Source organism: Sparus aurata, chromosome 1, assembly GCF_900880675.1.
Source record: "Sparus aurata chromosome 1, fSpaAur1.1, whole genome shotgun sequence".
Lineage (NCBI taxonomy): Eukaryota > Metazoa > Chordata > Actinopteri > Spariformes > Sparidae > Sparus > Sparus aurata.
In genome coordinates, this window is record NC_044187.1 from 39107852 (window position 1) to 39135421 (window position 27570).

General features: G+C 40.5%; 1 protein-coding gene and 1 long non-coding RNA gene across 6 annotated transcripts in view; one reads left to right on the forward strand and one right to left on the reverse strand.

Moving 5' to 3' along the window:
* The window catches only part of LOC115588334 (polycystic kidney disease protein 1-like 3), a 112000-nt gene that overhangs the window by 83700 nt on the left and 730 nt on the right, over positions 1–27570 (forward strand). For 4 of the 5 annotated variants that reach the window (XM_030430617.1, XM_030431346.1, XM_030429868.1 and 1 more), the window contains 4 exons: positions 39–491; positions 2397–2628; positions 21228–21443; positions 26458–26682. In XM_030430617.1, coding sequence (XP_030286477.1) covers positions 39–491; positions 2397–2628; positions 21228–21443; positions 26458–26682 — 1126 coding nt within the window. Of the gene's footprint in view, positions 1–38; positions 492–2396; positions 2629–21227; positions 21444–24543; positions 24584–26457; positions 26683–27570 lie in introns of those variants that run through there. The other variant, XM_030432013.1, reaches the window with a different exon arrangement.
* Positions 5921–10287, reverse strand: LOC115595149 (uncharacterized). Its single transcript, XR_003986685.1, has 3 exons — positions 10187–10287; positions 9150–9229; positions 5921–7146 (listed from the first exon to the last, which is right to left on the reverse strand). It is a non-coding gene; the product is annotated as an uncharacterized LOC115595149 (long non-coding RNA).

The window sequence follows — 27570 nt, forward strand, 5'->3', positions numbered from 1 at the left end:
GTCTTCTGTCTAACATTTGTTCTTCTTCTACTCATCAGAACAAATCTGCTCCAGCCAGTAGAAAGAGAGCTGTACCCAGGAAGGAGGGAGGACAGACTGCTGATGGGGGTAAAAAACAAAGACCGCCTGCAGGTCCAGTCAAAGTGGCTGTTGTACTGAGAGCAATCAGAGGAAAGAGCAGCAACCTCAGAACCAACCACAAGACATCAGCCAGTGACAGACCTCAGGTGGAGAAGAAGAGTGTTGCCATGTGTCCAACACTCTCCACTTCGACCAGCTCTCTCGGATCTGACGTGCTTGACGAAGGACCCTTGGTCTCTCCTAGGAAGGAGGTCCAGGAACTGCCTGATAAAAATGAAACAAGTGCGTGTGTGGAGACTTCACATCCAGGTGAAGACGCTAATGAAGGGTTTGTGGAGGACCAGAGGGAGAGTGCTGGAAAGGCTTCAATGAAGGAGGCTGTGATGGAGAATCCAAGGAATCCTAGCAGGGTGAGTTCTTTTTTTTTTTATAAAGTATTTTTTTGGCCTTTCTGGCTTTATTGACAGTACAGCTGAAGAGAGTGGCAGAAAACAGGGTGAAAGAGAGGGGGAGTGACATGCAGCAAAGGGACCCAGGCCGGGTGTCGAACGCAGATCCGCTGCAGAGCTTCAGCACATGAGACCGCTCTACCAACTGAGCTAAACAGCGCCCCAACAGCGTGAGTTCTGTGAGCATATTCAAGTGTGCAGAGTATTTCTACTTCGGTGCTGTGTGGTTAATCAAAGTTGCTGGACTAAAATTATGTCATTTTTTAATCAGTGCCAACAAGGATCCAGAAACAGCTGTTGCTTGAGATACAGGTTATGCAACATAACCATTGTGAAACAGATAAGTGCTATAAGTGTGATATGATCTGCTGGTTCAGGAGTCACAGGGTTTAATGGGTGTGTAAGGCTCGAGAAAACTTTGAGTAAAATCAAAGTGTGAATGAGCACAGGTCATTTTAATTTTGAAATTCTTGATATGCAGCTAAGTGGAAAATATAATTAATGATAAATGAGGCATACTGGAGTTTAACATTGTTATTAACATTTGCATGCTAGAGGTGGGTAGGTTACAATTATGTAAAGTCTAATGTGTGTGTGATGTGTGTGTGTGTGTGTGTGTGTGTGTGTGTGTGTGTGTGTGTGTGTGTGTGTGTGTGTGTGTGTGTGTGTGTGTTCTGTCGATGGTATGTGTTTAACGATCCAGCGACAGGTTTAAAACCTGCCCAAGCGTATTATCTCATAGACAGCCTCTGGGGTTATATCAAAACAGGGTGTGTTTAGAACAGGTTCACACACACACATACAGTATCCTTTATGTGTTAGAAACAAATGTGTGTAATAACTGCTGTAGATATTCATGATCATATTTTCACCATGCGACCATGATCAACAATTTACTGAGTTCTCCACACTGATTATCCTCAGTGCTTATTCCATCCTTGATTATTTTAGGATGTTGCCATCCATAATACTATGAGATGTCCGTATGATTTAAATCATCTTTCTTAATCCCTAACTTTGCTATTGATATTTACAGGAATGGTGTTATAAGCATGCATTAATGTTCAGTCTACATCCATCCATGTGTTACCACACAGAGCATCATTCAGACTCAATCCAGCTGCCAGCTAGCATGTCAACACATGATTTGGTCTCTATTGGTATGCTGCAATAATCCACGGGCTCAGCCTGAGCTGAGGAGTCGTGGAGCCTATAATCTACAAGATCCCTCTGAAATGTTTAATCTTTTCTCAACAGGTCCTGTGTCTGCAGCGCTGAGATTTTAGATGCCAGGGGTGAAGGAGATAGGGCACCAAGCTTTTGAACAAAAGCAGAAGTCCTCTAACTTTTTTTGTTCTCTTTCCTGAGTTGTGGCCTGCTCTATTAGCACAAAGAGCTGAGCAAAGACACCAACAATAGTTTCTATAAATTGAGTCTTTTGCTCTGAAAAGACTGAAACAGATGCCAGACCCTCATCCACAAACTCACTCCATGTGTGCTGGTGTTTATAGAGGGATGGTGGGGGGGGGGGGTGACAGAGAGAGAATAAATTGGCCTGGTCGGAATTCTTAGGGGGAATGTACAACACAATAGCAAATTTTTTTTTTTTTTTTACCCCTTGTGATTTCAGCACACTCCCAATTGTTCCCTCCTCCCTCTCCTTCTTTCTCTTTTCCTCCTCCCCCTCTGTCTAACACAGTCTCTCCTTCACTCCTCCCCTCTGCTCCTTCACCGCCTCCCTCACTTCCCCCAATCCACATTTCTGACTCTGAGCGGGGAATGGCTAACACCATGGTTTCGGTGCGCAGCTCCGAGCTGGGGCCCCTCGGCTGGGAGGCTGTCACTAAACGTCAGCTCTTCCTACAGAAAGTCTCATCCAAGCTGGGACCCACTGCCAGACAGCACGACAGAGGCATCAGAGTGGATAAGGGGCCCTCTGGACCGGCTCCTCCTCCAGGATCAGGGACTGGACTTCTAGGACAGGGCAGCCCCGGGCCCAGGCAAGCCTACAGCAATAGCTCCACATTGCGAGAGGATGGACAGAGTGCTGTAGGAGGATCTCCAACAAGAGTGAGGCAGAGCCAAACTCAGTGCCAGGGTGAGTTGAAATGGTTTCTGTATGTCAAACATGAGCTGTAACTGCACACACACATTTACTTTGTGCAAACACACAACAGCATGCTGCACATGGATTGTATGTCTGCTCCACTCACTGTGTGTGTGTGTGTGTGTGTGTGTGTGTGTGTGTGTGTGTGTGTGTGTGATGGAAGGAAATGATCAGGCTGACACTGCAGAGCTGCAAGTTGAAATGCCTTCCACATACCATCACATTGCACACACACACTCAGAGACACTCTGTTGTGTGATTTCCACACTTTGTCAAACACAATGAGCAAGTTACTGATGGACAGGCATGTACTGTTACTAGTGTGTGTGTGTGTGTGTGTGTGTGTGTGTGTGTGTGTGTGTGTGTGTGTGTGTAGCTAGTGAATTAGGTTTTTGTCATGTCAGTGTTTCAACTGCAGTTTTGCATAAGAGCAGAACTTCCTTTAATATTGTGTCTTTAATCTCTGTCTGCATTTACACTACAGTTCACTAACTACTTCTGGTCGACACAGGGCTATGCGTGTGGCTGTGTGTGTGTATGTTTGTGTGTGTGCACAATCTAATTATACCCTGCACCTCCCTGTTTCTCTTTAGAGGATGTTAAAGGACAAATGGATGATGTTGTTCTCTTTAATTCCTTCAGGATTTCTCTGTTGTCCTTTGAGTTTGATTTTTTTGTTAAGGAAATTTCAAGTGTGTGTGTGTGTGTGTGTAACTTGATGCTTGCTTTCCATACTAATTGAACTACAGTGTGTGTGTCATGTATATGCTTTTGGAATGCCTGTGTGTTTGTGTGTGGATGAGATGTAAAACCAGATGTTTCTCCTAATAAAGGTCACATTCTGACGGACAAAAGCCTGTCTGTCCTCTTTGCTGATACACAGGAACAAACGGATGCCTCTTGACCACAGACTGAAATCCCTATCAATGGATTCCTTTGAGTCTGCATTGGGCCATTTTGAATTTGACCAGATTACTTCATTACAAATCTATCCCTTTAGTTTATCCTGTGTGTTCATGTGCTCAGTTTCTCTGTTTTTAGATGTAAACTCTTACCTCTGTCTGTGGGATGAAAGACCTCATGAGGTCAGTGTAGGGTCAGGTCCTGCTTTAGTATGATGGCACCTTTCAACAGATTTCCCCCTTTGTTCACTATGAACTGCTGAACATAAACAGAGCAGAAGACACTTTTGTTCAGAAGGATTTAGTTCCGAGGGAGACTTTGGTGTATTTTCTGTCACAACCTCTCAAAAAAAAAGATAATTTGATCCACTGACAGTTTTCTTTCTAGCTGCTATTATAAGCTGTGAATACAGTACAGACAGTACTGATGACTTTATGTTGCAGAGTTTACACAGAGTTTACAGAGTTTACATAATGTAACATATTTCAATCACATTAAAGACTCCAGTATTTGCATGCTTAGCTTGTATATCTAACATTCCTGCTGACCACTGTGACTTTGATGACAGTTTTTTCAAACTTTATAACAGCCATGGATATTGGTTCATGCTGCTGTAGTTCAATCAACATAGAATACAATTAAGGTAGATCAATTGTTATCATTTCTTGTTTGTGTCTGGAGTCATGCAATTTAGAGCAGGGTCTGCTGAAGATGAAAATCAACATTGTCTCATTAGAGATTGTTTTAAAGGTTTATAGTTAGAACTAAGTTTAAGTCCAGGATCAAAGAGGGAATGTAGAAAATGTCTTGACTGGTGCGGTTAGACAATTGTGCATACATGTGTGTTTTTGTGTTCCGGCAGTCAGCACGAGTCAGATCTGTAGTGAGCCAGCTTTGACCTAACATTGATTTCTAAGGTAAGGGAATGCAGCCGCTCTCCTCTGCCTGGTTTTTCATCAGAACTGAAACCGAATGAAGCCAGATGTTTCCTGCTGGCTTAAGTCACAGTACAAGTTTTACTGCTGCTCTAACATTTTCCAACAGAGACTGTGTGTGTGTGTGTGTGTGTGTGTGTGTGTGTGTGTGTGTGTGTGTTTAATGTGAGGTAATGTAATTGTAGTGGACACATGTAAACCTCTTTCCCTCTTTATAATAAGCCGTGCTTGTTTTCACAGTCCTTCGAGTCTCTTCCTGCCTTTCTCTCTTGTGTGAGGCGCTACTCATGTTTATAGAAAATTAGTGAAAGTTTGAATGATCTCTGTGGATAAATGAGATACTGAGCAAACTATTGGTCATAAATACAAACATGACGTATAAAATCAGTTTACAGACATACAAACATGCAGGATTTACTGCCACCTAATCTAACAAACAGAGAACAAAAAGAAACAAATACTGTAAGAGGTGCTGGATTATTTACACAATATCATATGTGTATTATTGAAAAAATATCACTATTACATTTTTGAATATACTGGTTATTATCTATACTGGTTATTGAAAACAACCTTAGTTCATATCGAGGAGCTGTGATTTGGGGTCATGTCTTCATATATTAGTTGGTCAGGACTGCCATGTTTTTTATGGTGTATAACCCATCTTCAATTTGCACACTTTAAACACGTTTTCTGACAAATTTACAAATGGATAGTTTCTTAGGTCTTTTTAAGAAACAGTGGTTTGGGACTTGGCTGTGGATTTTGAGATTTAAAGAGAAAAGTAAGGAAAAGAAAAAACAGCCGTTCATTGACATGGACTGTCCCCATGAATGAGGTGGTCCTTTGCTCACTGTCTTAATTTTAGAGGACAAATGAGACAAGGAGGTTGAGGGTTGGAACAGGAATTGAAATAAATCACCTTAGTTCACAAGAGAGGAGGGGGCGAGGTGTGTGGATAAGAAACAGATAATAACAGCAACAGTTATGATAATAAAGAAAAATAACAGGGTACGCCCCCCCCCCCATCAGAGATACTGTCTAGATAGATAGATAGAATAGAATAGAATTACTTTAATGATCCCAGACTGGGGAATTATTTTGTTACAGCAGTAGTGGGTCCGCAAATAAAACACTTAAAACACATAAATAGAATCGAATATTTACATAGTGTATATATACAGTGCACAGTGTGCTATAAACAATAAACAATTATAATATATACAACAAAACAGTAGAGAGACCAGAGTTCTCAGTCAGGCAGAGGTGAGAGAGTTATTATATAAAGTGATATATAGATCTATAAAGATAGATAGATAGATAGATAGATAGATAGATAGATAGATAGATAGATAGATAGAATTACTTTAATGATCCCAGACTGGGAAATTATTTTGTTATAGCAGCAGTAGTGGGTCCGTAAATAAAACACTTTGTACATAACATAAATAGATTTAAGCTTTATGAGAGATCAACAGCACTGAAAACCATTCCAACGGCCCACTGTTCAAATATTACAGAAGACTGTCTCCTCACTGATCACATTAGAGGATGGTCTTTGGTGTCCATCCACAATATAATGCATCACTCACAGGCCTGAGGAATGACACTGTAGCACCCTGTCCATCCCCGACAGCAGTCATGATGTTGTTCGGAAAATGGGGTGTCCCTGTTTAGCTGGAGGTCAGGCCGCTGAAAGTCTTTACACAAAATCATGTCTCTGCCAGGTTGACCAGACAGCACTGAACTCTCAGCTTTGGAAAACATGTGTAGAAAAGTTCCTACATATACCATGAGTGAGATCTGTGAATAAAATGATGCAAAATGGTTGTCAGTGGTTTTAATATTTGTAGAGAGTCATAAGGTATTCGGTGAGGTGGATATGGAGTGCAGAAAGGAGCCATTCAGTTATTTAAAGCGGCAATAGCACCATAGCACCATTTTGCTACACTTGAGGACACTTGAAATACTTCCCTGTGTTGTCAGACAGATTGAAGCAACTTCACATTTTGTTCCTCCCTGTGTTATTTCTTTGTGTTGCAGTCTTCATGTCCCTGGTTTGGTGTGAAGAGGAGGGCATCATAGCTCTCAAGGGAGTTCAGTCTCCTTTGGTTTTAGAAAGAATGTGTGATTCAGTCCACAAAAATGAAGTGAGTTTGAGACATTGTGTTTCACATATCCGTAACTACAGAACTACAGTCAGTGCTCCCCCTTACATCCTCTGGATACTAGCAAAAGAGCGAGAGTGCTTGCTTTGTATAAAGTAGGATCCAAAAGTCTGAGAGCACACTGAAAATCTCCAATATTGACACCTGAACCTAGAAATGATTGCATTTTACATGGGGCATGGGGTTTAACCAGTGTTTGGAGGTAAACTATTGCAGTTCGGTTGCCGGCTTTGAAGGCCAGCACCATCGTCTTGAATCGGATGCGGGCCCAACAGGAAGCCAGTGGAGGTCATGGAGGAGGGGGGTCAGATGGAAGATTTTGGGAAGATTGTAAACGAGGCGCACTGCAGCATTACGGATGCGCTGCAACGGTTTAGTCACAGAGGCTGGGAGTCCAGCCAAGAGGGAGTTGCAGTAGTCCAGGCGGGAGATGACGTTGTGCAAGTGATGATGGAGTCCCAGGACAGTCTGTCGTGGAGGATTAAGCCCAAGTTCCACACCATCTAAGATTCAGAAAGCAAATCAAATGTCAGCAGTCAAACTATTCTTCTATTCAGGAAATGTAAACACTTTTATAGAAACTGGATCAGTTCTATCCAAAGCATGACGAGTCAGAGCCAAAGTGAGCACAGCACACATGAATGAGAGAGAGGGAGAGATGGTTTTTTTACCCCGCTCTGAGTCTTGTAATATTTAGTATCTGCCGATACAGTGTCCCAATCCGATACTTAGCCTGAACTAATATTTTCCTGGACAATACAACTGCATCAAGAAAAAAAGTATCTGCATCCATGCTGTTCCTTAAGAGTTTTTTTTTTTTTATTTTGTTAAAACTAAGTATACACTTTCATATGGCTCTTTCTTATTCTGCATATGCTATTGCAACATTGGTCTCCACCTTCCTTGTGTTAGCAGGTGAGTGTGTGATGCTGCACTGTGACAGCAGACCCTCGAGTACAGCCAGCTGAAGTGTGTGTAAGACGCAGCCCATGCTTGGTACCTCCATATCCTCCACAGTTTTTTTCATATTCCTTACGTTTTCACGTAAAATGACGTGGATGCGTTACTTGTTCATTTCACATGTTTTCAGCATCTCCTTGATTGCCTGTTTTACATGCTCTGCTGTATGAGACCCATGAAACTAGTGCGCATACCGGCATGTTGTAACTTCAAAGTGGAGTCAATATGATGTAATACCAGGTGACGAAGAAAACCCTGATCCTCTACCACGGAGATGAGCTGGTTATCCAGAGCGATTCATTTGATCACCTTCTCTGTAATGTTTGTGGCCATGTCGCTGTCTCGAGGATATTTCTCTTTTCTTTTGAGAGTATCCACGAGTGTTTGTTGCTTCAGTGTCTTTGCCTGTATTGTTTGAATGAACTCATTGTATTCTTTGAGTGTTTGTTTTTATATGCCATACCAAATGAGTAGTATTAAATTCAGCCCCGCGAAACAATGGTATAGCAGATGTTACATGTCGCCATTGGACTGCTTTCGCTTTCTAATTTAAGGTATTTCCACACTGCAGACACTTTATCTACAGATTTGCCAGAGTAACGTTACGTGCCCGTTTGCGTTCTGCCACAAATTGTGCTCCGACATAAAAAAATAATTTAAAAAACGGGCTTAGGTCCACGATCAAAATTGCCAGTTCCGATGAGTGGGATCCCGATCCTACAGATCAGATCGGGACATCCCTAATATAGATTTATAGATATAAATATGGATTTTGCATGTTTTCCCACTTACAAAGCATGTAGAAGTCTGTAATTTTTATCATTGGTACTCTTCAACTGTGAGTGACAGAATTTAAAACAAAAATCCAGAAAATCACATTGTTTTTTTTTAAGTAATCAATTTGCATTTTATTGCATGACATAAGTATTTTATACATCAGAGAAACAGAACTTAATATTTGGTACAGAAACCTTTGTTTACAATTACAGAGATCAGACGTTTCCTGTAGTTCTTGACCAGCAGGGGCGTAGCCATCATTTCAGAAGTGAGGGGGACAAATTATTCAGAGTTCTATTGAGTGATTTATTATCCTCTTGCATTCAATTGCACCTCTCCTTAGTGGCTAAAGAACCACATAACCACAAACAGCACAGCACCAGGGGACGGACTTCACGTCTTTAAAATGATATACTATCAAAAGCTCAAGTCAAAATCTAAAATCTAAAGCTGCCAAACTCTGGTTGAGTTGACACAGAATGACCCTCGAGCATCTACAGGGTGACTAACCAGATAAGTTCTGTAAAACACCGTTCCTGTTTCAAATTATCAGCACCAAAATGGAATGGTATTGACAAGGTAACAGGGTAATAAGCCAAATAATTCAATTTAATGGCAAGCAACATTTTGAAATAGAATTAGGAATACAGTAGTAGTAGTGAAATTGTTGTAGAATTTAACCTTAAAGTCCCTTTTATGCTATTGATATTTTCTCTCAGTCAGTTATAACAGAGACGTTCTAAGGATTATGGTCATAATTTCTCCTCACCTGCTGTGAAGACCCTCCCTGTTCATTCCTGCTGCTGCTGGCCTCTGGTCCACTTTCTCCTCCCTGACCCTGCTCTTTCTCTTGGATAAAGATTTAAAAAATATGTGCAAAACAATAGTGAGCACAAGTTCTGTGCAGAAATTAAGGAGGAGTGGGTTTATTCAAGCTTTTTCGATTATTATTATTTTTTTATTTATACTATACTAAGTGTTAAAATAAAATGTTTCATCATCAAATAAGTTATTTTTAATCGTTAATTTTCGTGTTCTGAGTTTTCTCTATTAAAATCTTGTGTAAATATGCAATAATTACAGTTTACTATGTGCGACAATATGAATATTGATAAATGTATAGCCTAATTCAACTTGTTAAAATGTACATTTTGCTGTTATTTCGGTTTTTGTTTTTTTTTAAATATCATGACACAATGAATGCATTCATCACTCAGCTGGGTATTTACATGAGAGATTATAGAGCTTAAATCTAGCAGTCACAATGACCGCCTACGGCAGTTCTAATAGTGTTGGAACTCTGGCCCTGCTAAAATCCAACTGAAACTTTGGTCCAATCAGAAACGTATAATTTGACCGGATCTAACTCTAGGGGTTGTGAAAAGCGCACTGTTACGTCTTAACCAAGATACCGATCATTAATTGGCTCAGATCTGACTGGAATGGCTGGTAAACTGATTCAATTCACCGCCAGCACACAAATTCAACTGCGTTTGGCAGGTGCTGATTTCCATCCCTGAGCGTTACTCAAGTAAGAGTATTGTTACTTTAGAATAATATTGCTTAAGTAAAAGTGAAACATTTAACAATGTAAAACTGTTAAGAGTACAATTTGTCCAAAAAGTTACTCAAGGAAATGTAACGGAGTAAATGTAACTAGTTACTACCACCTCTGCACCTTGCAAGCGATTTAACATAGCTAACAGTTAACAATTGTTAACTAGCTTAACTTGATATATTGACATTTATTAGTAAGTCATCATTTAGCTAAACACTATCTACATGCAACAGCATTACTCAACTTACACAGTTTGTTTGGAAAAAAAAAAGAGTTTTTTGCCTCTTGGCTGGTTTGCTGAACATGCTGAACAAGATCTGAATCGACGTCTGTGTGATTGAAATCCTTGACAACACCACAGCAGTGTCTGCAGCCTGGGTCCGCCTACTCATGGTGCGTTCAAAGGCGGCTCGGAAAAACGCGTTTCCACGTGTTGAAAAATAATTGAATGGTTGTAATGGCTGTAAAAAGCGCGGGGTCCGCTACGCCCATGTTGACCAGGTTTGCACACACTGCAGCAGGGATTTTGGCCCTTTTGGCTCCTCCATACAGATCTTCTCCAGGTCCTTCAGGTTTCAGGGCTGTCGCCGGGCAATACAGACTTTCAGCTCCCTCCAAAGATTTTCTATTGGGTTCAGGTCTGGAGACTGGGTAGGCCACTCCAGGACTTTGAGATGCTTCTTACGGAGCCACTCCTTAGTTGGGTGTGTGTTTTGGGTCGTTGTCATGCTGGAAGACCCAGCCACGACCCATATTCCATGCTCTTACTGAGGGAAGGAGGTTGTTGGCCAAGATCTCGCGATACATGGCCCCATCCATCCTCTCCTCAATACAGTGCAGTGACTCTGGTGACCTGATTTGGGGGATGTCCTTATAGGTAGAAAGGATCAAAAACTGTGAAAATAGCAGATCTACATGCTCAAAACACATCACATTGCAACATGTGAGTTGTAAGCTTGTAGTTCTGGAATTTTGTGTGGCATCCTTTGATGAAAGTATGAAATAGGGCTTAAGTGGTTAATAAAAGCAACTAATCAATTAATCAGGATAGTATATGAATATGGTTATTGTTTTCCAATACTTTAGATAACTAGATTTAGTTGTAACACACCACACCATCCAGAGTTTGCTATTTATTATGTCAAGTAAACTTCATAGACAGTTAAGCAACCGTTCTGAACCATTTATTTTAATGAATGTTTATCCACACTATTCTAGAAGGCCCATACCTGCTAACCACGGTATCACTGCCTCCTTCACATGGTGGAGAGTGTTCCTCTCCTCCTGCACCATGAGGGCAGAGGCAGGGGCGGTTCTAGGAACAGACCTTTGGGGGGGCTCAGCCCTCAGAGGCCAGCGTAACTCTAGGGGGGGTCCGGGGGCATGCTCCCCCGTAAGAACATTTTGGGTATTGTGAATTTAAATGCATCAATCTGGTGCACTTTGGGGGTGGACTTTGACCCAATACTATTGGGGTCAAAGTCACCCAAGTCGCGTATATCACCATCAGAGAGGCAGGAGCCATGGCCATGCTGCTGGAACATCAGGATTTTAAGTTCTTATGACTAGCAAGACATACAGTTGACTAGAGCTGCGCAATATATTGTTTGCGCATCGCCATCGCCATGTATGTGTGTGCAATGGTCACATCGCAGAGCCTGCGATGTAGGACACAAATGAATTTATCTAATTTCAAAGGAAGTCTGCATGCACAGTGTGTGTCAGGTTCGAAGACTTGGTGCCAAAAAGAAAAGCAACGTCAGTTATCTGGAGTTATTTCGGCTACAAGAAGGATGATATTGACCAAACGGATGTTCTGTGCCACAACGAGAGGTAACACAACTAATTTGTATTTACATCGGTACCACACAGCAGAGTCCCGCACAGGTCTTTGCAAACCCGCACCCGCCATACTTAAAACTGCATCTGACCCGTTTTCTGACGGTAGCACAAATTACATTCTGCACCCGAGCCGACAAGCTATAAATTGATACCGTCGCCCGACCCGCACCCGAAGGACGGACACAAGTTTTTAAAAAATGAAAGTAAGCTAGCGTGGGGAATGGGAGTTCTGGGAGGGTGCAAGCATGCATGAAAGAGCTCATATGATTATCATTTTGAAATGCAGGTATATTTTTGTAGATGTGTCGCTAATAATCTCCAGGCGTCCGACCCTGTCGTCCAAAACAAAAAACAGATTTCAGTCGTTAAATAACCTGTTTATCACTCATTGTTAATTACTTAATCTAATTATGAAGCTAGAATGTTCCATTTTAAGATGGAGAGCTCAAAAGGTTCAAAGTTTTGTTTATTGTCATTCAATTCACGAATGATAGAACGAAACATGTACTCAGGTCCCAGCACAATAAAAGCAAACAATGAAAGATAACAATGAGAATCCCTCTAAAACACAGACAAGAAGCCATACTCATAACATTGACAATAAGAGGTGAGATCAGTGCAGGTTAATTGTCCCCAAGACAGCAGCAGTGCAGCATAACATAAAGTGCTATTCATGTCATCTGATGGAAAATTCCTGTATTTTTTCACATCGCAATATATATCGCAGGGTTCAAAAAAATCGCAATGTAAGTTTTTTCCAATATTGTGCAGTCCTACAGTTGACAAAATCTTCTTTATTGCTGAGCCACAAAGACCTATTTATGCTTGCTTAACTGAACACAATGCAAGCCATATTCTTAATAACAGTGGCAGCTTTCGGGGTTGTGACCTACACGTCGGCAGAAATCCAACAGCTGTGTGTGTGAGTGTGTGTGTGTGTGTGTGTGTGTGTGTGTGTGTGTGTGTGTGTGTGTGTGTGTGTGTGTGTGTGTGTGTGACGTATGTGACATATGTGACATATGTGACAAATCCTTTGGATAAACAGAAACAGTACACACAATGTGGAAGTTAACACGCTGTGATATCCAAATAACATGTTTACAAATAACACTGTGCTGCAGTGACAAATGTCAGAAAACTCCTGAGTAGTTGGTATGGCTACCTGCAACAATCAAGAAAGCTGAGTAACAAAATACATGGATTCTAACTTTAATTTGAGAATTTCAAGGCAGATGCATGTCTACATGTTGAGTTTAGTGACAAAGAGTCACGTGATTTAAAAAAAAAACCCATTTGTACAAGAATGTAGCAGGCTGCTGCCATTACCTTCTCAAATAATATGCAAACCACGCTCTACTTGCCCCTCCCCTCAGGTCCCTCCCTCTCGACACCAAAACAGTGACAGAAAGTTGAAACTGAAAATCAGTGGCACTGAAAAAAAAACTGACATTGTAAAAAAATCTGTCACTGAAAAAAAAGTGACATGAAGAAAAAATCCGAAGATTGTCATTGAAAAATACAAAAAAATCCCAATAAAATAAAATGATAAGATTTTCGGATTTGAATTATTTGAATTACTTTCTTTTTTCAGTGCCAATACTTGTTTCAATACAAATGTTTCAATGACAATGTTTCTTTTTTCAGTACTGGTTTTGTTTTCAATGCCAATTTTTTTTTTTGGATGCCAAATGGGATCGAATTTGGGGGTGAAGCCCCCCCAAAAACGGCCTAAAACCGCCACTGGGCAGAGGTAATGGGAGCTTCACTCTCTTCAGACTCACTGTCAGACTCCCGTAAAGGACCGCCTCATAGACTGACGCTGACTATTGGAGCTAATGTATCTGCGCGGCCGCCATCTTGGATGGGTCCCCAATGTGCGCCCCCCCCCCCCGCATTTATTTATTTATTTTTTTGATCACTTTATTTTTTAAGTCACCACGTATTTGTACATTTGCATGTACACATGAAAAATAGATTGCATAACAACAACATAACAGTAACAACATTATACACATAGAAGGGAAAAAAACATCACAGCAACATAAACAAACATATAATAAACAAATAAATAAATAAATAAAAAAAAGAACTACAACAAACAAATAGGATAATCACAATTATGACAACCAACTTAAAATTAAATTAATTGTAGTAGGTTGACCACTTGGCCCATCTTATCTTATACAGTCTGAGGTTGCCCCTCATTTTATACGTTATATACTCCATTTGATGTACCTGTTGAGTGGTGTCCCTCCATTTTTCTATTGTGGGTGGGGTCTTCTGAAACCAGTTTCTGGTGATTTGTTTTAGAGCAGTTATACGCAGCACCCTGAGCAAATGGTTATCATTTTCCTCATGGGGTGTGTCTATGGTCCTTCCCAGTAACATATAGTCTGTATTTAGTTGAACAGCACCTCTTAAAATATAACTGATTTCTTTCTGTACCTTTTCCCAGAATATTTGCAAAACGGGACATGACCAGAATATATGTTGAACATTAGCATATGGTTCGCCACATTCCCTCCAGCAGCTTGATGATATTTTATTATTATATTTAGCTTGCTGCACTGGTGTTATAAAATATCGTGATTGTATTTTCCATGCATATTCCCTCCAATATGGCGATACAGTCGTTGTGTGAACATTCTGATTCATTTCTTTCCAACTCTCCGCTGATAGGTCTATATTCAATTCTTCTTCCCATTTCGATTTTGCCTTTTATATCTTGATATGCACAGTTATTTTCCAAAATAGTACATACAACCGAGATTTGATGTTGGACTTTAATTGTATCATAATTCTTTATCAAAAATTGCACCAGTGGATGTAAGTCTCTGCTGGTCTTATTTTTTATGTCACTATTTTGGATATAACTTCTTATTTGTAAATATCGGAAGAAGTGGGAATCATTTAAACACTGCCCAAAAATAGTCAATCCCTTTTGTGCCCAAATGTCAAAGGCTTCATCCGTTTTGTTAGGCTTGAATTCAGGGTCTTCTTTTATCTCTCTCAGAGCCAGTAAGTCTTTCTTTATTTCAACAACATTTTTGATTCTAGCCCAAATTTCTAGAGTGTTTCTAAGTGATATATTATCTTTTACTGGTACTTTTCGTTGGTATTCTGTACAGAAAGGGATCGTTTTTATTGAACCATGACACATAAACATCTCTATTGATCTCCACTTTGTCTCTGAGTTGTCATTTAACCAAGTGCGTATGTGCTTCATTTGCGCTGCCATATAATACTGCTTCAGGTTTGGGAGAGCAAGTCCCCCCTTCTCTTTGGCCATTTTCGAGGTCTTCATCTTAACTCTAGGTTTCTTGTCATCCCATATAAATTTACCAATCATTGTATCCCAGATTTTAAAAGTGTTCACACATATATATATAGTGGTATTGTTTGAAATAAAAATAAGAAACGAGGGAGTACATTCATTCTAATTGCATCTATTCTTCTACCCAAAGACCATATGGCTAATTTCCACCTCTTCATATCTTGTCTAACCTGTGCTTCCAAGTCTTTGAAATTCAACTGATACAATAATTTGTTATTCTCTGGTAGCACAGTTCCTAGGTATTTAATTCTATCCCTATCCCACTGCCATGGGTAGTTACTCTTCACCTCTCTGCTTACTGGGGCTCCTAGAACCATTGCTTCACACTTCTGTATATTTATTTTATATCCTGACACATTACTATATTTATCGATAACCTGCATAAGAGCTGGTAGTGATTTTTCTAGATTTGTAAGATATAGGACCACGTCGTCGGCATATAGAGCCAATTTATGAGATGGCTCTGCTACTTTCACCCCCTCAATTTCACTAGTTGCTCTAATACATGCTGCGAGGGGTTCAATACAGATTGCAAAGATCAGAGGAGATAGGGGATCTCCCTGTCTTGTTCCCCGTTGTAATTCGAAACTGTCCGAGAGAGTCCCATTTACTCTGATCTGTGCTTTTGAACTACTATACATAGCATGGAGCCATTTGATAAAGGTGTCATGAAAACCAAATTTGCTACAAGTTTCAAATATAAAAGGCCATGACACCCTGTCAAAGGCCTTTTCTGCGTCTAGGGTAGGAATCAACGTTTGGATGTTCATTTTCTTTGAGAAATCTATTATATTCAATGTTCGTCTTACGTTATCTGATAAATATCTATCTGGAATAAAACCAGTTTGGTCAGGGTCTATAATAAGTGGGATAATCTTTAATAATCTATTTGCTATAATGCTGCTTAGCAGCTTCTGATCCACATTTAATAGAGTTATTGGTCTATAGGATCCACAACTTGTAGGGTCTTTCCCTTCTTTATGTATGACTGTAACTATGGAGTTGCGCCATGTATTTGCCCACTGACCATGATTTAATGCCCAATTGAAGGCTCTTTCCAAAACCGACAATAATTCTTTGCTAAATTCTTTATAAAATTCACCTGTAAAACCATCGCTTCCTGGGCATTTGCCGTTCTTTAACTTTTTTATCACCACCATGATTTCCTCTGGGGTAATTGCTGATGTCAAATTTGCATTTTGTTCCACAGTTACTTGTGGTTAGTTTATTCTAGATAGATATTCTTTAACTCCATTTTGCTTAGTCAAATTATTGTCTAAACTATACAATTGTTCATAATATTTAGCAAATTCATGTGCAATATCCCTCTTGCCTTTAACCATTACTTCCCTAGTTTAATTTTAATGGCTACTATATTTGATTTTTCCTGTTGTTTTTTAAATTTATAGGCCAAATTTTTCATTGCTTTTGCTCCGCTATCAAAATATTTCTGTTTTGTAAAAACCAGAGCTTTCTCTGCTTCCGTAGTTAATAGTCTATCCAATTCATTTCTAAGTTTGTTTAAAGATTGCAAATCGGAGCTACAACCTGTCTCCTTATGCTTAAATTCTAATGTCTTAATCGATTGTTCTAATTCCTTTGTTCTTTTCTCCCTTTCTTTCTTCTTGTGTGAAGCAAATGATATAATTTCCCCTCTCAAAAAAACTTTCATTCCCTCCCACAATATAAGTGGGTATACTTCCCCTGTATCATTAATCTCTAAATAACTTTTGAGGGCTAATTTTATTTTAGTCTTGAAATCATCTATCTGTTGCAGGGAGTTGTCTAACCTCCATGTCTTCTGACCTTTCTCTAAGTAAAAGTTTAATTTTAAAAATATAAAAGGTGTAGTCTCTGTCTTTTCGGATGAAGGGCTCTCCATACATCTGTCAGCCCTATTTCCTTCACAGCTCCTCTCATTATTTTGGCTGCTTGGTTTGAACTATGTAGTTGAACACTTTGTGTATCCTTACTCGGGTCCATTATGAGATTAAAGTCACCAGCGGCAATAGTGACTCCTTGACTTTCCAATATAATCATTTCAACAACCTTTTTAATTAAGTCTGGACCTTCTTCAGGAGGATTGTAAACATTCATAAATGAAACCATTACTTGTTCAATCATTCCCACAGCCATTACATGTCTGCCTTCTTTATCAGTAATTAATTTCTTCAGTGTGAAACCTATTTGAGGCATTATTAAAACTGCAACCCCTCTTCTACAAGATTTATATGAAGAATAATATACCTGGGCGTTTGTGAGTTAGGGTTTTTCACAAGTTTTTCATGTTCTGATTTCACAAGATGTGTCTTTTGTACAAAAATTATATCTCCCTTTTCTTTTTTAAGCTTTACTAGTAATTTCTTATGCTTAATGGGTTATTGATACCATTCACATTATGTGAAATTATATTTAAAGCTTTCATTTATTAAAAAATCCCATTTACAACCTTATAAATAAAGAAAACCTGACTTCCAAAGGTAGCAGTCTTTACAAGACTTTCTGTAGATTGATGATTCCCTGAAAAAAATAGGAATCTGGGGCCTCCACTAAGACCTGCCCCAATTGAAAAAGCAACAGCAGCTTACCAAACACAAGCTGCATTATATGTCACTGTGAATACCCCCCCCCCCCCAAAAAGAGAGAAGTGTGTGTGTGTGCGTGTGCGCATATGCGTGTGTATCTGTGTGCGTGTGCGCATATGCGTGTGTATCTGTGTGCGTGTGTCTTAGACAATATGCACGTGTTTATGTCGGGCAAGTTCTATCACAGTACCTTCAGGGTTCAAATAAGTTTCCTCTCATCTCCTTCAGCAGATCTTCAGCAGTCTTATATTCTTCTCTCTGCCTCCCACGCTCTCCAAACGATGCTGCAACTGGTGTGTCTTCGGCTTGTAGCCTGGCTCCCTGGTCTCCTTGTGGGTGTAGAGCTCCGCTGACCATGCCCCGTGCGCGAAGGGCTGCCGCTGCCTCCCTCGCCGAGCTGTACGTCTGCGATCCCTCGTTGCCAAAGACCTTTAACTTCGATGGGTAGATAATATGCGATTTCACCCCTTTCTCTCGTAGCTCTTTCCTTATTGGGGCATACAGGCTTCCCTCTTTTTGTATTTTGGAGGAGTAGTCCTGGTCGAAGAAAATCCGGCTGTCCTCGTACCGTATTACTTTCTTGGCCCATGCCGCACGGAGGACTCTTTGACGTGTATCCCATGTCAAAATTTTTTGATTGAGCGTGGAGCCGCTCCACTATGTGCAGGTTTCCTCTGAAACGATCGGTGTGCGGGCGACAGTGTCAAGTTGTGCTGCTGGTATCTCCAGCTTGTCTGATATGTCGCCTCTCTCTGCTCCCTCTTTCACCTGGTGGATCCTGATGTTGTTCTGTCTAGATTTGTTTTCCAAGTCTTCCATTTTTTCCACCAGGTGCTTTTCTTGCTGCAACAGGTGGGTTAATGCTCTGGCGTTAACCATCTCATTCTCCTCCAGCTTATTCACTCTTTGTTCAACAGCCAGGGTATTTTCATTTGCGCTGTTAAGCGCTGTTTGCATTTCTCCCACCTCTGTTCTTAAATTCTGGAGCTCTTCTCTCGTTTCATCTGATCGTTGATGAAAGTCCGACCTGAAGTCCTTAATTTGTGCAGCAATATCGTCTTTTATGCTCAGCACCAGTCTTTCCAAACTTTTCGTGGCGTCTTCCTCCCCGCTCGCCATTCTGATTTCTTGCTGTTGTTCGCGTTTGTCCTTTCTCTTTTCAATTTTCGCCACCTCCGTGATCGCACTGGAGCGCAAGTTCATTCCACCTTCTTCTACTAATTTCTCATGGGAAATGAGATGAGCCGATGCATGTCTCTCTCCCCGGGCCGGGAGAGTTACAATAGTTACCATGGCAAGGTCAGGCATGGCAACAAAAAAAAAGGAAAATAAATAAAAATAAAATAAAAAACGGCCGTCCATCGGCCCATTAGTGATGGCCCACTAGGAAAAGTCCCAGTACTCCCAATGGCCAATCCACCCCTGGTGCAGTCGTCCTGTCCCCTTTGCAGAAAAGCATCCCCAAAGAATGATGTTTCTGCCTCCATGCTTCACGGTTGGGATGTTGTTCTTGGGGTTGTACTTCTTCCTCCAAACACAGCGAGTGGAGTTTAGACCAAAGAGCTCAATTTTTGTCTCATCAGACCACATGACATTGGCAAACATCAGACGGGCCTGGACATGCGCTGGCTTGAGCAGGGGGACCTTGTGTGCGCTGCAGGATTTTAATCCATGCCAGCGTAGTGTGCTATTAATGGTTTTCTTTGAAACTGTGGTCCCAGCTCTCTTCAGGTCATTGACCAGGTCCTGCCATGTAGTTCTGGGCTGATCCCTCACCTTCCTCATGATCGTTGTTGCCCCACAAGGTGAGATCTTGCTTGGAGCCCCAGACCGAGGGAGATAACCGTCATCTTGAACTTCTTCCATTTTCTAATAATTGCACCAACAGTTTTTGCCTTCTCACCAAGCTGCTTGCCTATTGTCCTGTAGCCCATCCCAGCCTTGTGCAGGTGTACAATTTTGTCCCTGATGTCCTTACACAACTCTCTGGTCTTGGCCATTGTGGAGAGGTTGGAGTCTGTTTGATTGAGTGTGTGGATAGGTGTCTTTTATACAGGTAACGAGTTCAAACAGGTGCAGTTAATACAGGTAATGAGTGGAGAACAGGAGGGCTTCTTAAAGAAAAACTAACAGGTCTGTGAGGGCCGGAATTCTTACTGGTTGATAGGTGATCAAATACTTATGTCATGCAATAAAATGCAAATTAATTATTTAAAAATCATACAATGTGATTTTCTAGATTTTTGTGTTAGATTCTGTCTCTCACAGTTGAAGTGTACCTATGATAAAAATTACAGACCTCTACATGCTTTGTAAGTGGGAAAACCTGCAAAATCAGCAGTGTATCAAATATATATATATATATACACACACACACACACACACACACACACACACACACACACACACACACACACACACACACACACACACACACACACACACACACACACACACACGCGCGCACACACACACACACATTTTACCTACATAAAAATAGCCCAAATGTATAAACCTGAGCCAACATATGACCATCAACTGGTCAATTAACCACACTTTTCAACGGAGGTGAATGTATATGCAGTTAACAATACATCCAATAAATGATCGTCAGGGACGCTGGAAAATGTAACCTCCAGTCCACATCTAGACAGAATGATCCTCTCTTCTGTCTCATGATAAGCAGCTGGGGTGTTTATGCCACAAAGTTTTTCTTTTTTATTTCAACAACATACCCACCTTCGTGAAGCACGAGTCTTCTCTTGTTTTGACTTTTTCTTTCTGAAAAAGCGTCATGCTGCATGCTGTCAATCACTGCGACAACTAGTGCGTTGTCAGATTACTCGTCTCTTTTTGTCTCTCTCCTGCCTCGGGCTGACTTGGTGCTCTATGCGCGCCTCACTGCATTGATGCGTGTCCTTTGCGCATTAGCAGAGAATGCATCCCCTTGCGCAAAATGGGGCCCCCCATGGATCGTGGGGCCCTACGCGCAGCGCGTGCTCTGCATGTAGGGAGGGGCGGCGCTGATTGTTCTTCGCCTTCTTCCTCTTTGTGTAGGAGTATGTAGATGCTGTGCTTGTGAAGTCCATGAAACCAATTTGACTTTGTATTACTGTCTCTTTATCAGCTTGAATTGCAGATTTTGTAATAAATAGCTAATAATATAAGTATAGATATATCCTGCATCACTATTCAAAATGCAAATCCTACATAGTTAGTTATTACACTGTAAAATATTCTGAATGATTAGTGATCCAACAGTTTTAAAAATCTGGTCACTAATAAACTGTTAATCAGTTAATAGAACCAGAGTAGTAGAGAGAGATTAAACACACACACACACACGCACATGAGTAGCATGCACATATGCTAAACATAAGCAGTACATGAAATAGAGAAATGCAAGGGGACCACGGTAGCGTTATTGTTACCAGGCATATCACACAGCCTACACAACATTGCTGGTTTGGTTCCAGCTGGCAACTTCCTAGACTTTAAAGCTTATTATGTATGTTTTCTCTCTCTCAGGTATCCCCAAACCACGCACCACATCAGAGCGAGCCTCAGCTTCCCAGGGTTCTGCAACCTTCAACTCCAAACCAGTAGCCAATCAGCAGCCAGCATCAGGGTTGGTTGGACGACCCACGGCATCCGCTGCATCAAAACTTCCTGTTAAGGGATTACCCACAAGCCTCAGTTCCACGTCCCTAGGAAGCAACGAGAACAATGGAGCCATGAACAAAGGTGAAGAGGAAAGTGTGTGTTTGTTACTCACACACATAAACACACACACACACACACACACACACACACATTCTCTGATTCTCTAGGGTGAGCGACTTAACAGAGGAAAAGACTGTATATTTACTCTAACAGCCTTTCTTGACACTTTCAGCTGCTGTTTGTATATATTGTATAAGACTGTGTGTGTGTGTCTGTATGAGGGCCATTCCGAAATAAGGGGACTTTTTACGCCCCAGCCACGAAATTTCAAATAATAAATTTACAAAATCATGCAGTTGTTGTGTAACTTTTACTTGTCCAGAGACCAACTTTAAATAAACTGGGAGAAAATATTTTTTAAAATATCAAATAAGTCTAGAGTACCTCCTAGTATGCTATTTTTCTCTTGTCCCACACCCGTTCCCTTCCGTTCAGTTTTCTTTCCGCTTATCCGTGAGGGTCGCAGGATGTTGCCGCTTTTTTCCCCCTAAGGGGTTGCGGTCTTGCGGAGCTTACTGGGGCCAAATCCAGTTTACTCGATGGGCGAAGGCCAGGGTACACCCTGGATGAGTGTCCCACACCCTTGGTGACCAAATTGAACTCCAATAAAAACTTTCAAAATGACATTTAAACCCACTTTCATTTTTATTGTTTTGTTCATAGATGTCACTTGTAGATGGGGAAACATTTTTTTAATAAAACATAATGTTTTGAATAAGTATTGTTATGCAAGAACCCTGTGTCCCACAACTTGAATGCAACCCTGTTACCTTAAACTTTTTAGCAAGGTAAAGGCAGAAAAGTCTTAGCCACATGATAGACAGGAAGTGACATCATCAAACAGTAGAGCAACGGTAGAGCAAAGGTATGTCCAATCTTAAATTTTTGTCATGACTGTAGATTTACGTTCTTGATATGTTCTGTTATCATGGTTCTGTGTCTTGTGTTGTATCATGTCTTGGTGTGTCTTTGTTTGGATTTTCCATGCCCCAATGTGTCCTTTAAGTGTCTCTTTTGTTCATCCCTCTGTCTCCCTCTGTCTATAGTTTTGTTCCCTCCATGTTCTCTCTTCTGTGCTCCTCCCCCTCGTTACCTCACCCGGCCTCCTCCCTCCTCTCTCTTCTCACCTGTCTCGTCTTGTCATTAGTGGTTGTGTATTTAGTCCTTATCCTCCCTGCACTCCTTGTCCATTCATTGCCTCTGTTCACGTCTGTCCATGCCTCTTGTCCATGCCTCTTGTCCACGTCTGCTCCTGCCTGTTTCAAGTCCCTTTATGGTATGTTTTGGTTTTGAATTTTCCATGTTTGATTTGAACTTTGCCTTTTTCTTTGTACTTTGTCCTGGTGTTTTTTTGTGTTGCTACTTTGCCTTTTGTCCCCTCTGACTGTTTTTTTTTTTGTACCTGACTCCCTGGTTTTTGTATCCAGCTTTAAATAAAGCTCGCTTTTTTTTTTTTTTTCTCCATATCTTGCCCCCTTGTCTGAGTACCTGCATTTGGGTCCACCTCCCATTTCCATAGTTTTCCCTTTTTCCCCCGGTGTGACAATTTTTCATATTTTTATAACATTGTCAGCCTTGCTTGAATGTCTGACTTTACCTCATGCAACCCTGTTATTCATATTTCCAGAATAGTATAAATACTTAAGTAAATGAGTAAAGTGTTTTTTTTTTTTTTTTTTCGTTTTTTTTTAAGTTTGTCATCTTGGTAAATGTTAACAGCTAGCTACACAGCTAGCATAGAATTGTGAGAAAAAGCTAAAATTAGCATGTATTTGCAACCCTGTTACTGAGTGTTGGTAACAGGGTTGCACAAATATCAAAGGAAACATGTAATACAAATAGAATCCTCTTATGCCTGAGATGAGCCAATAAAGCTTTTCATAGTTTAATGCCTATTATTGATGAATATGTAACAGAAAATTGTAAAATAGAAGGTTAAGTGTGTGTGTGTGTGTGTGTGTGTGGCAGAGATCTTTGTAATATTTTTCTAGTGAACTGTTAAGTGGACATGATTTATGTACTACTAGATCTTTAATTTAAACATGTGTACATCACCCACTTGATTGTGTTACATGTGTCTGTACCTCAAAATCAGGTCCTGGCATATCATGGCTTCATCCTAATCATCTTTAATATACAGTCAACTGTGAACATGAAGGCAGCTGACAGGTTGTTAACCCGTTCACCTATACTGAAGCTGTTACATCTCCATAAAGCCAGGGGATGAGGGGAGTAACAGTAAATATACTGGGGAGTCAAAAGAAGGCGAAAAATAGGCATTTAAACACAAAAATATTTATTTACAAAATTAACAAAAACACGCCACTTCGGAACAAGGAAGATGCCAGCGTCAACTCAAATCCTTTGGGTCGCGCAGAGCACCACAGCCACCGACCGCCCACTTGCACCCACTCATAATGCCAACAATGTAATGAAGAAATGTATACAACCAAAATATACAAAGTATAGCTCTTTTAAAATACTTTTACATGGCACATGTGATAAATAAGAAAAAGCAACAACAATGATAATGATTGCAGTGGGAAAGACAGAGTTCTTTAGTCTGTTGGTCTTGGACTAAACACTTCTGTACCTCCGGCCTGAGGGTAGAAGTGTGAACATTCCGTGCTGGGGGTGGGTGGGGTCTTTGAGGATGGAGGCAGCTCTCCTGTGGACTCTGCGGTGGTAAATGCTCTGCAGAGAGGGCAGTGGAGTCCTGGTAATCTTCTCAGCAGTCTTTATCACTCTCTGCAGGCGTTTGCGGACCAAAGCAGAAGTGCTACCATACCAGACAGTGACACAGGGAATAGTGGAGAACAGCAGCGATAGCATCTGAGGGAGACCTGTTAGGCCGGTAGGCATAATGCAGGGGGTCCGGTATGCTGCTCTGAATGTGGGTCAGCACCACTCTCTCAAAGGATAAATGTAGTCAATTTTGTATGAAGGTACACGTATATAATCATTAAATGCTGATTAGCAAGTCTATCCTTTATAAACTTTAGATCACCTAGATCGTTATAACTGGGTTAGAGTGTGATTTTACAATCTCAGATCCATACATAAAGTATTTCTTATCTGTTCTGTCTGTATTTTCATCTTCTGTTTATTTTCTCTCCTTTAGGCTATAGCTGAATAAAATATGAGCCATTTGAAAACGCAATGTAAGTCGATACAGCAAGATTCCTGAACTTTATCATCAAATCAGGGCATTCAAGTCTAGTAAATGTCAAATGTGAATTACGCTGAATAAAAAAGAAATAGTGTGGACTTAATGAGCCCGTTCTCAGTCAGCTGACTCATCCTGTTTCCAGTTTGGTGGCAGCAATTGAACCGAGCAAAGCTATAAGACAAGTTGTGTTTGACTCTACATGTACACATAAAGACCAGCTTGATTCAGGAAAGCTTACCAGGAATCTACAAACTTGGCAACATAACAAAGAAAAGAAGCAGGCTGACAAAAGTGAGCAAACCAAAAAATGTAAAAGAATGTTTCTAAAGAAGAATTGAGATTTATTTTACCATTACATGTCTCTCTGTTAGAATATGTTTTGAAATATTTGGATTGGGTTTTTTTGTTAACATCTATTTTCCCTCTACTCTGTACTTTATAGTAAATGAGTTCAACCTTTGACCCCGAATGAATGCGCTGTGTTCTTTGTTCTGGGTGCTCATGCGAGAATGGCAGTTGCTGTATTTAGTTGTTGTGAGCTGAATAAGCTGTTGAAAAGATATAAATCTCGTGCTTATTACGTCTAACATTTTTCAGTTCTGTATAATTTTTTCCCTTCTCAAAGGAAGTGCAGTCACACTGTTTGAGCCGGTCCTGGGTACTTATTTGTCACTCAAAGTGGCAGTCCTTCATAGCAGATCTCTATGCATTTTCATCATGTGGTCAGAAAAGCTACTTGGAGTCTGACAGAATTATTGACATTTCCTTCTGTAGAGAAATGTAATGAAAAGTGGGCCTTCAGTTAACAGCTCTACAGTTTTTCCCACTCACACAGTAACAGTAATAGTAAAGCATCGCTGTGCTGTTATGGTAACCAAATCACATTTTATATTTCCAGTTCCCATGGTAATGTGTGGCTTCTGTATCTAGTGGTATAAGAGATGAGCATCAGTGTGGTTCACCTCCACACAGTTGGTTTTGTGTTGTCTGTCATGTTAGAAATACAACTCATTAAGACGCTTTAAGTATCATCTGATATGTGTGTATGTGATCTGTCTATTGAAAGTGAAGGTTGAGACTACAACTCTGATGGCATTACAGAAGACTGTATTCATGGAAGTCAAGAATCCACCAGTGTTAGTATTTCAGTCAAACTCAGATCTGGTCTACCAGTGTCATCTGAAAATACAGTTTCTGTGTTCTATATTGACATACAGATACTTTTGGTGGCACTCACTCAATACCTCAACACCCTTATTTTATAGCATGTACAAATAAGACACAACCGATTGACTCAGGTAATAACTAAATAACTTGTATGCAGGGTGCTGATTCCCTCTTGTAGTGAAAAGGCAAAAAAAGATTAAGCACAGCTCTCCCTGTGCTGTCCTTGACATTTATTTAAATTATTATGGAAATGGTAAAAAAAAAAATACAATAAAAACAGAATTAAGAACATAATAGAATTTCCCTGCAGATGTGCAAGTGAAACACACTGCCTGTGATGTTGGTTCAACTCCACAAACTTCATGTGTCCTGCATCACACACTGCTTATTTTCCCTAACCCTGCCCATTCCCGTTACCAATTGCTAAGAATATATGAAGATGATACAATGCTGCAATGCAGCCCGAATCATGATAAAAATGACTATTACTCATTTCTGCTGGTGTTTGGTAACTGAGTTAAACTTTATTTTCTCACTCTAACCCCAACCCAGTCTGTCAAATGGTAATCATTGTTCAACAGTGCCTTACATTCAGAAATAGTTGACACTATGAACTCTTACTGAAAGCTCTGTTCTTCTTTGATGGCATGGTGACGCATTGTCTGTATTTTGATGCCTTCCTGTATCTCTCTCCTCCAGCATCTCTAGGAGCTCCAGCACCAGAAGGGCACAAGACAGATGAGCGACCCAGTAGGAGCACACTTCCTGTGGGCAGCCCAAGCTCAGCAAAGCCCATCATCTCCAACACTGTAGCTCCTACAAGTCATAATGTCACCAGTACTAACAGTGGTGTCACTGCTGCTTCAAAGCATCCTGCAATGAGGAGCAGAGCTCTGTCACTGCAGGCCAGGAACACTGCTTCAGGTGTGTTTTGAGTGCTAGTTGTGTGTGGGAGTGAGTGACCCAAAACCGTCACAACAAATGTATAGATAACACATTGTTAAGTTATCCATTTACTCACTGTTTTCAAGTAGTGGTAAGATTCCAATTTCTATGTTTGGAGGCTAGTTCCAGTTTTTAATCAAACCACAAGGGCGAATGTCGTTGGTCATGATAATCACCTGAGTGGTCTGACTTTTAGTCTGTTTAGCAGCTCATTCATCAGCAACTGTGAGTGTGTTCAGTGAGAATCAGATGGTTTTTCAGGGCATGACAGACATTGTCTTGTGTTACAGTATGTCTGTAATGATTTGGGACTGACTGGGTCACTACAGTGTTTCCTTCATTACAGAACCCCATAACTGAAAAAAAGGATTATCAAAAGTCCTCTGTTTTTTTACATGAATGTGTCAGAAGAATTTACTCTCTGTCATGTTGGTCGGGTTTGTTGATGCCACAAGATTGTAGTTTATCTTGCAAAGGTTCATTCAAAACCAAAACAGCAGTAGAAACATGGGGAAAGGCAAATCTCTGTTTTAGAGAAAACTCTATTTTACCAGCTGTCCCCTACAAGAATAAACAACTCAGCCAAAACTGTTCTGAGTAAAATGCAATATAAAACTCCTTTTCAGCATATTTCATGGTATTTCTATAGGTGCCATGAACATTTACAAAAAATATATTTATGTCTGTGCTTTTTCTGCCTTCAACAGAGCTAATCACTGTAGGTACTTTTCATACACGCCTCTGTAATCAACAGTTTTGATGCTGTTTAATTTTTGTGGTCCTACTCTTGCCTCTCTAACCTAAAATCCTCTGTGTTGTTTAATGCTGAAACTCAGCAACCGAGCACAGCATCAATATGTTTGAACA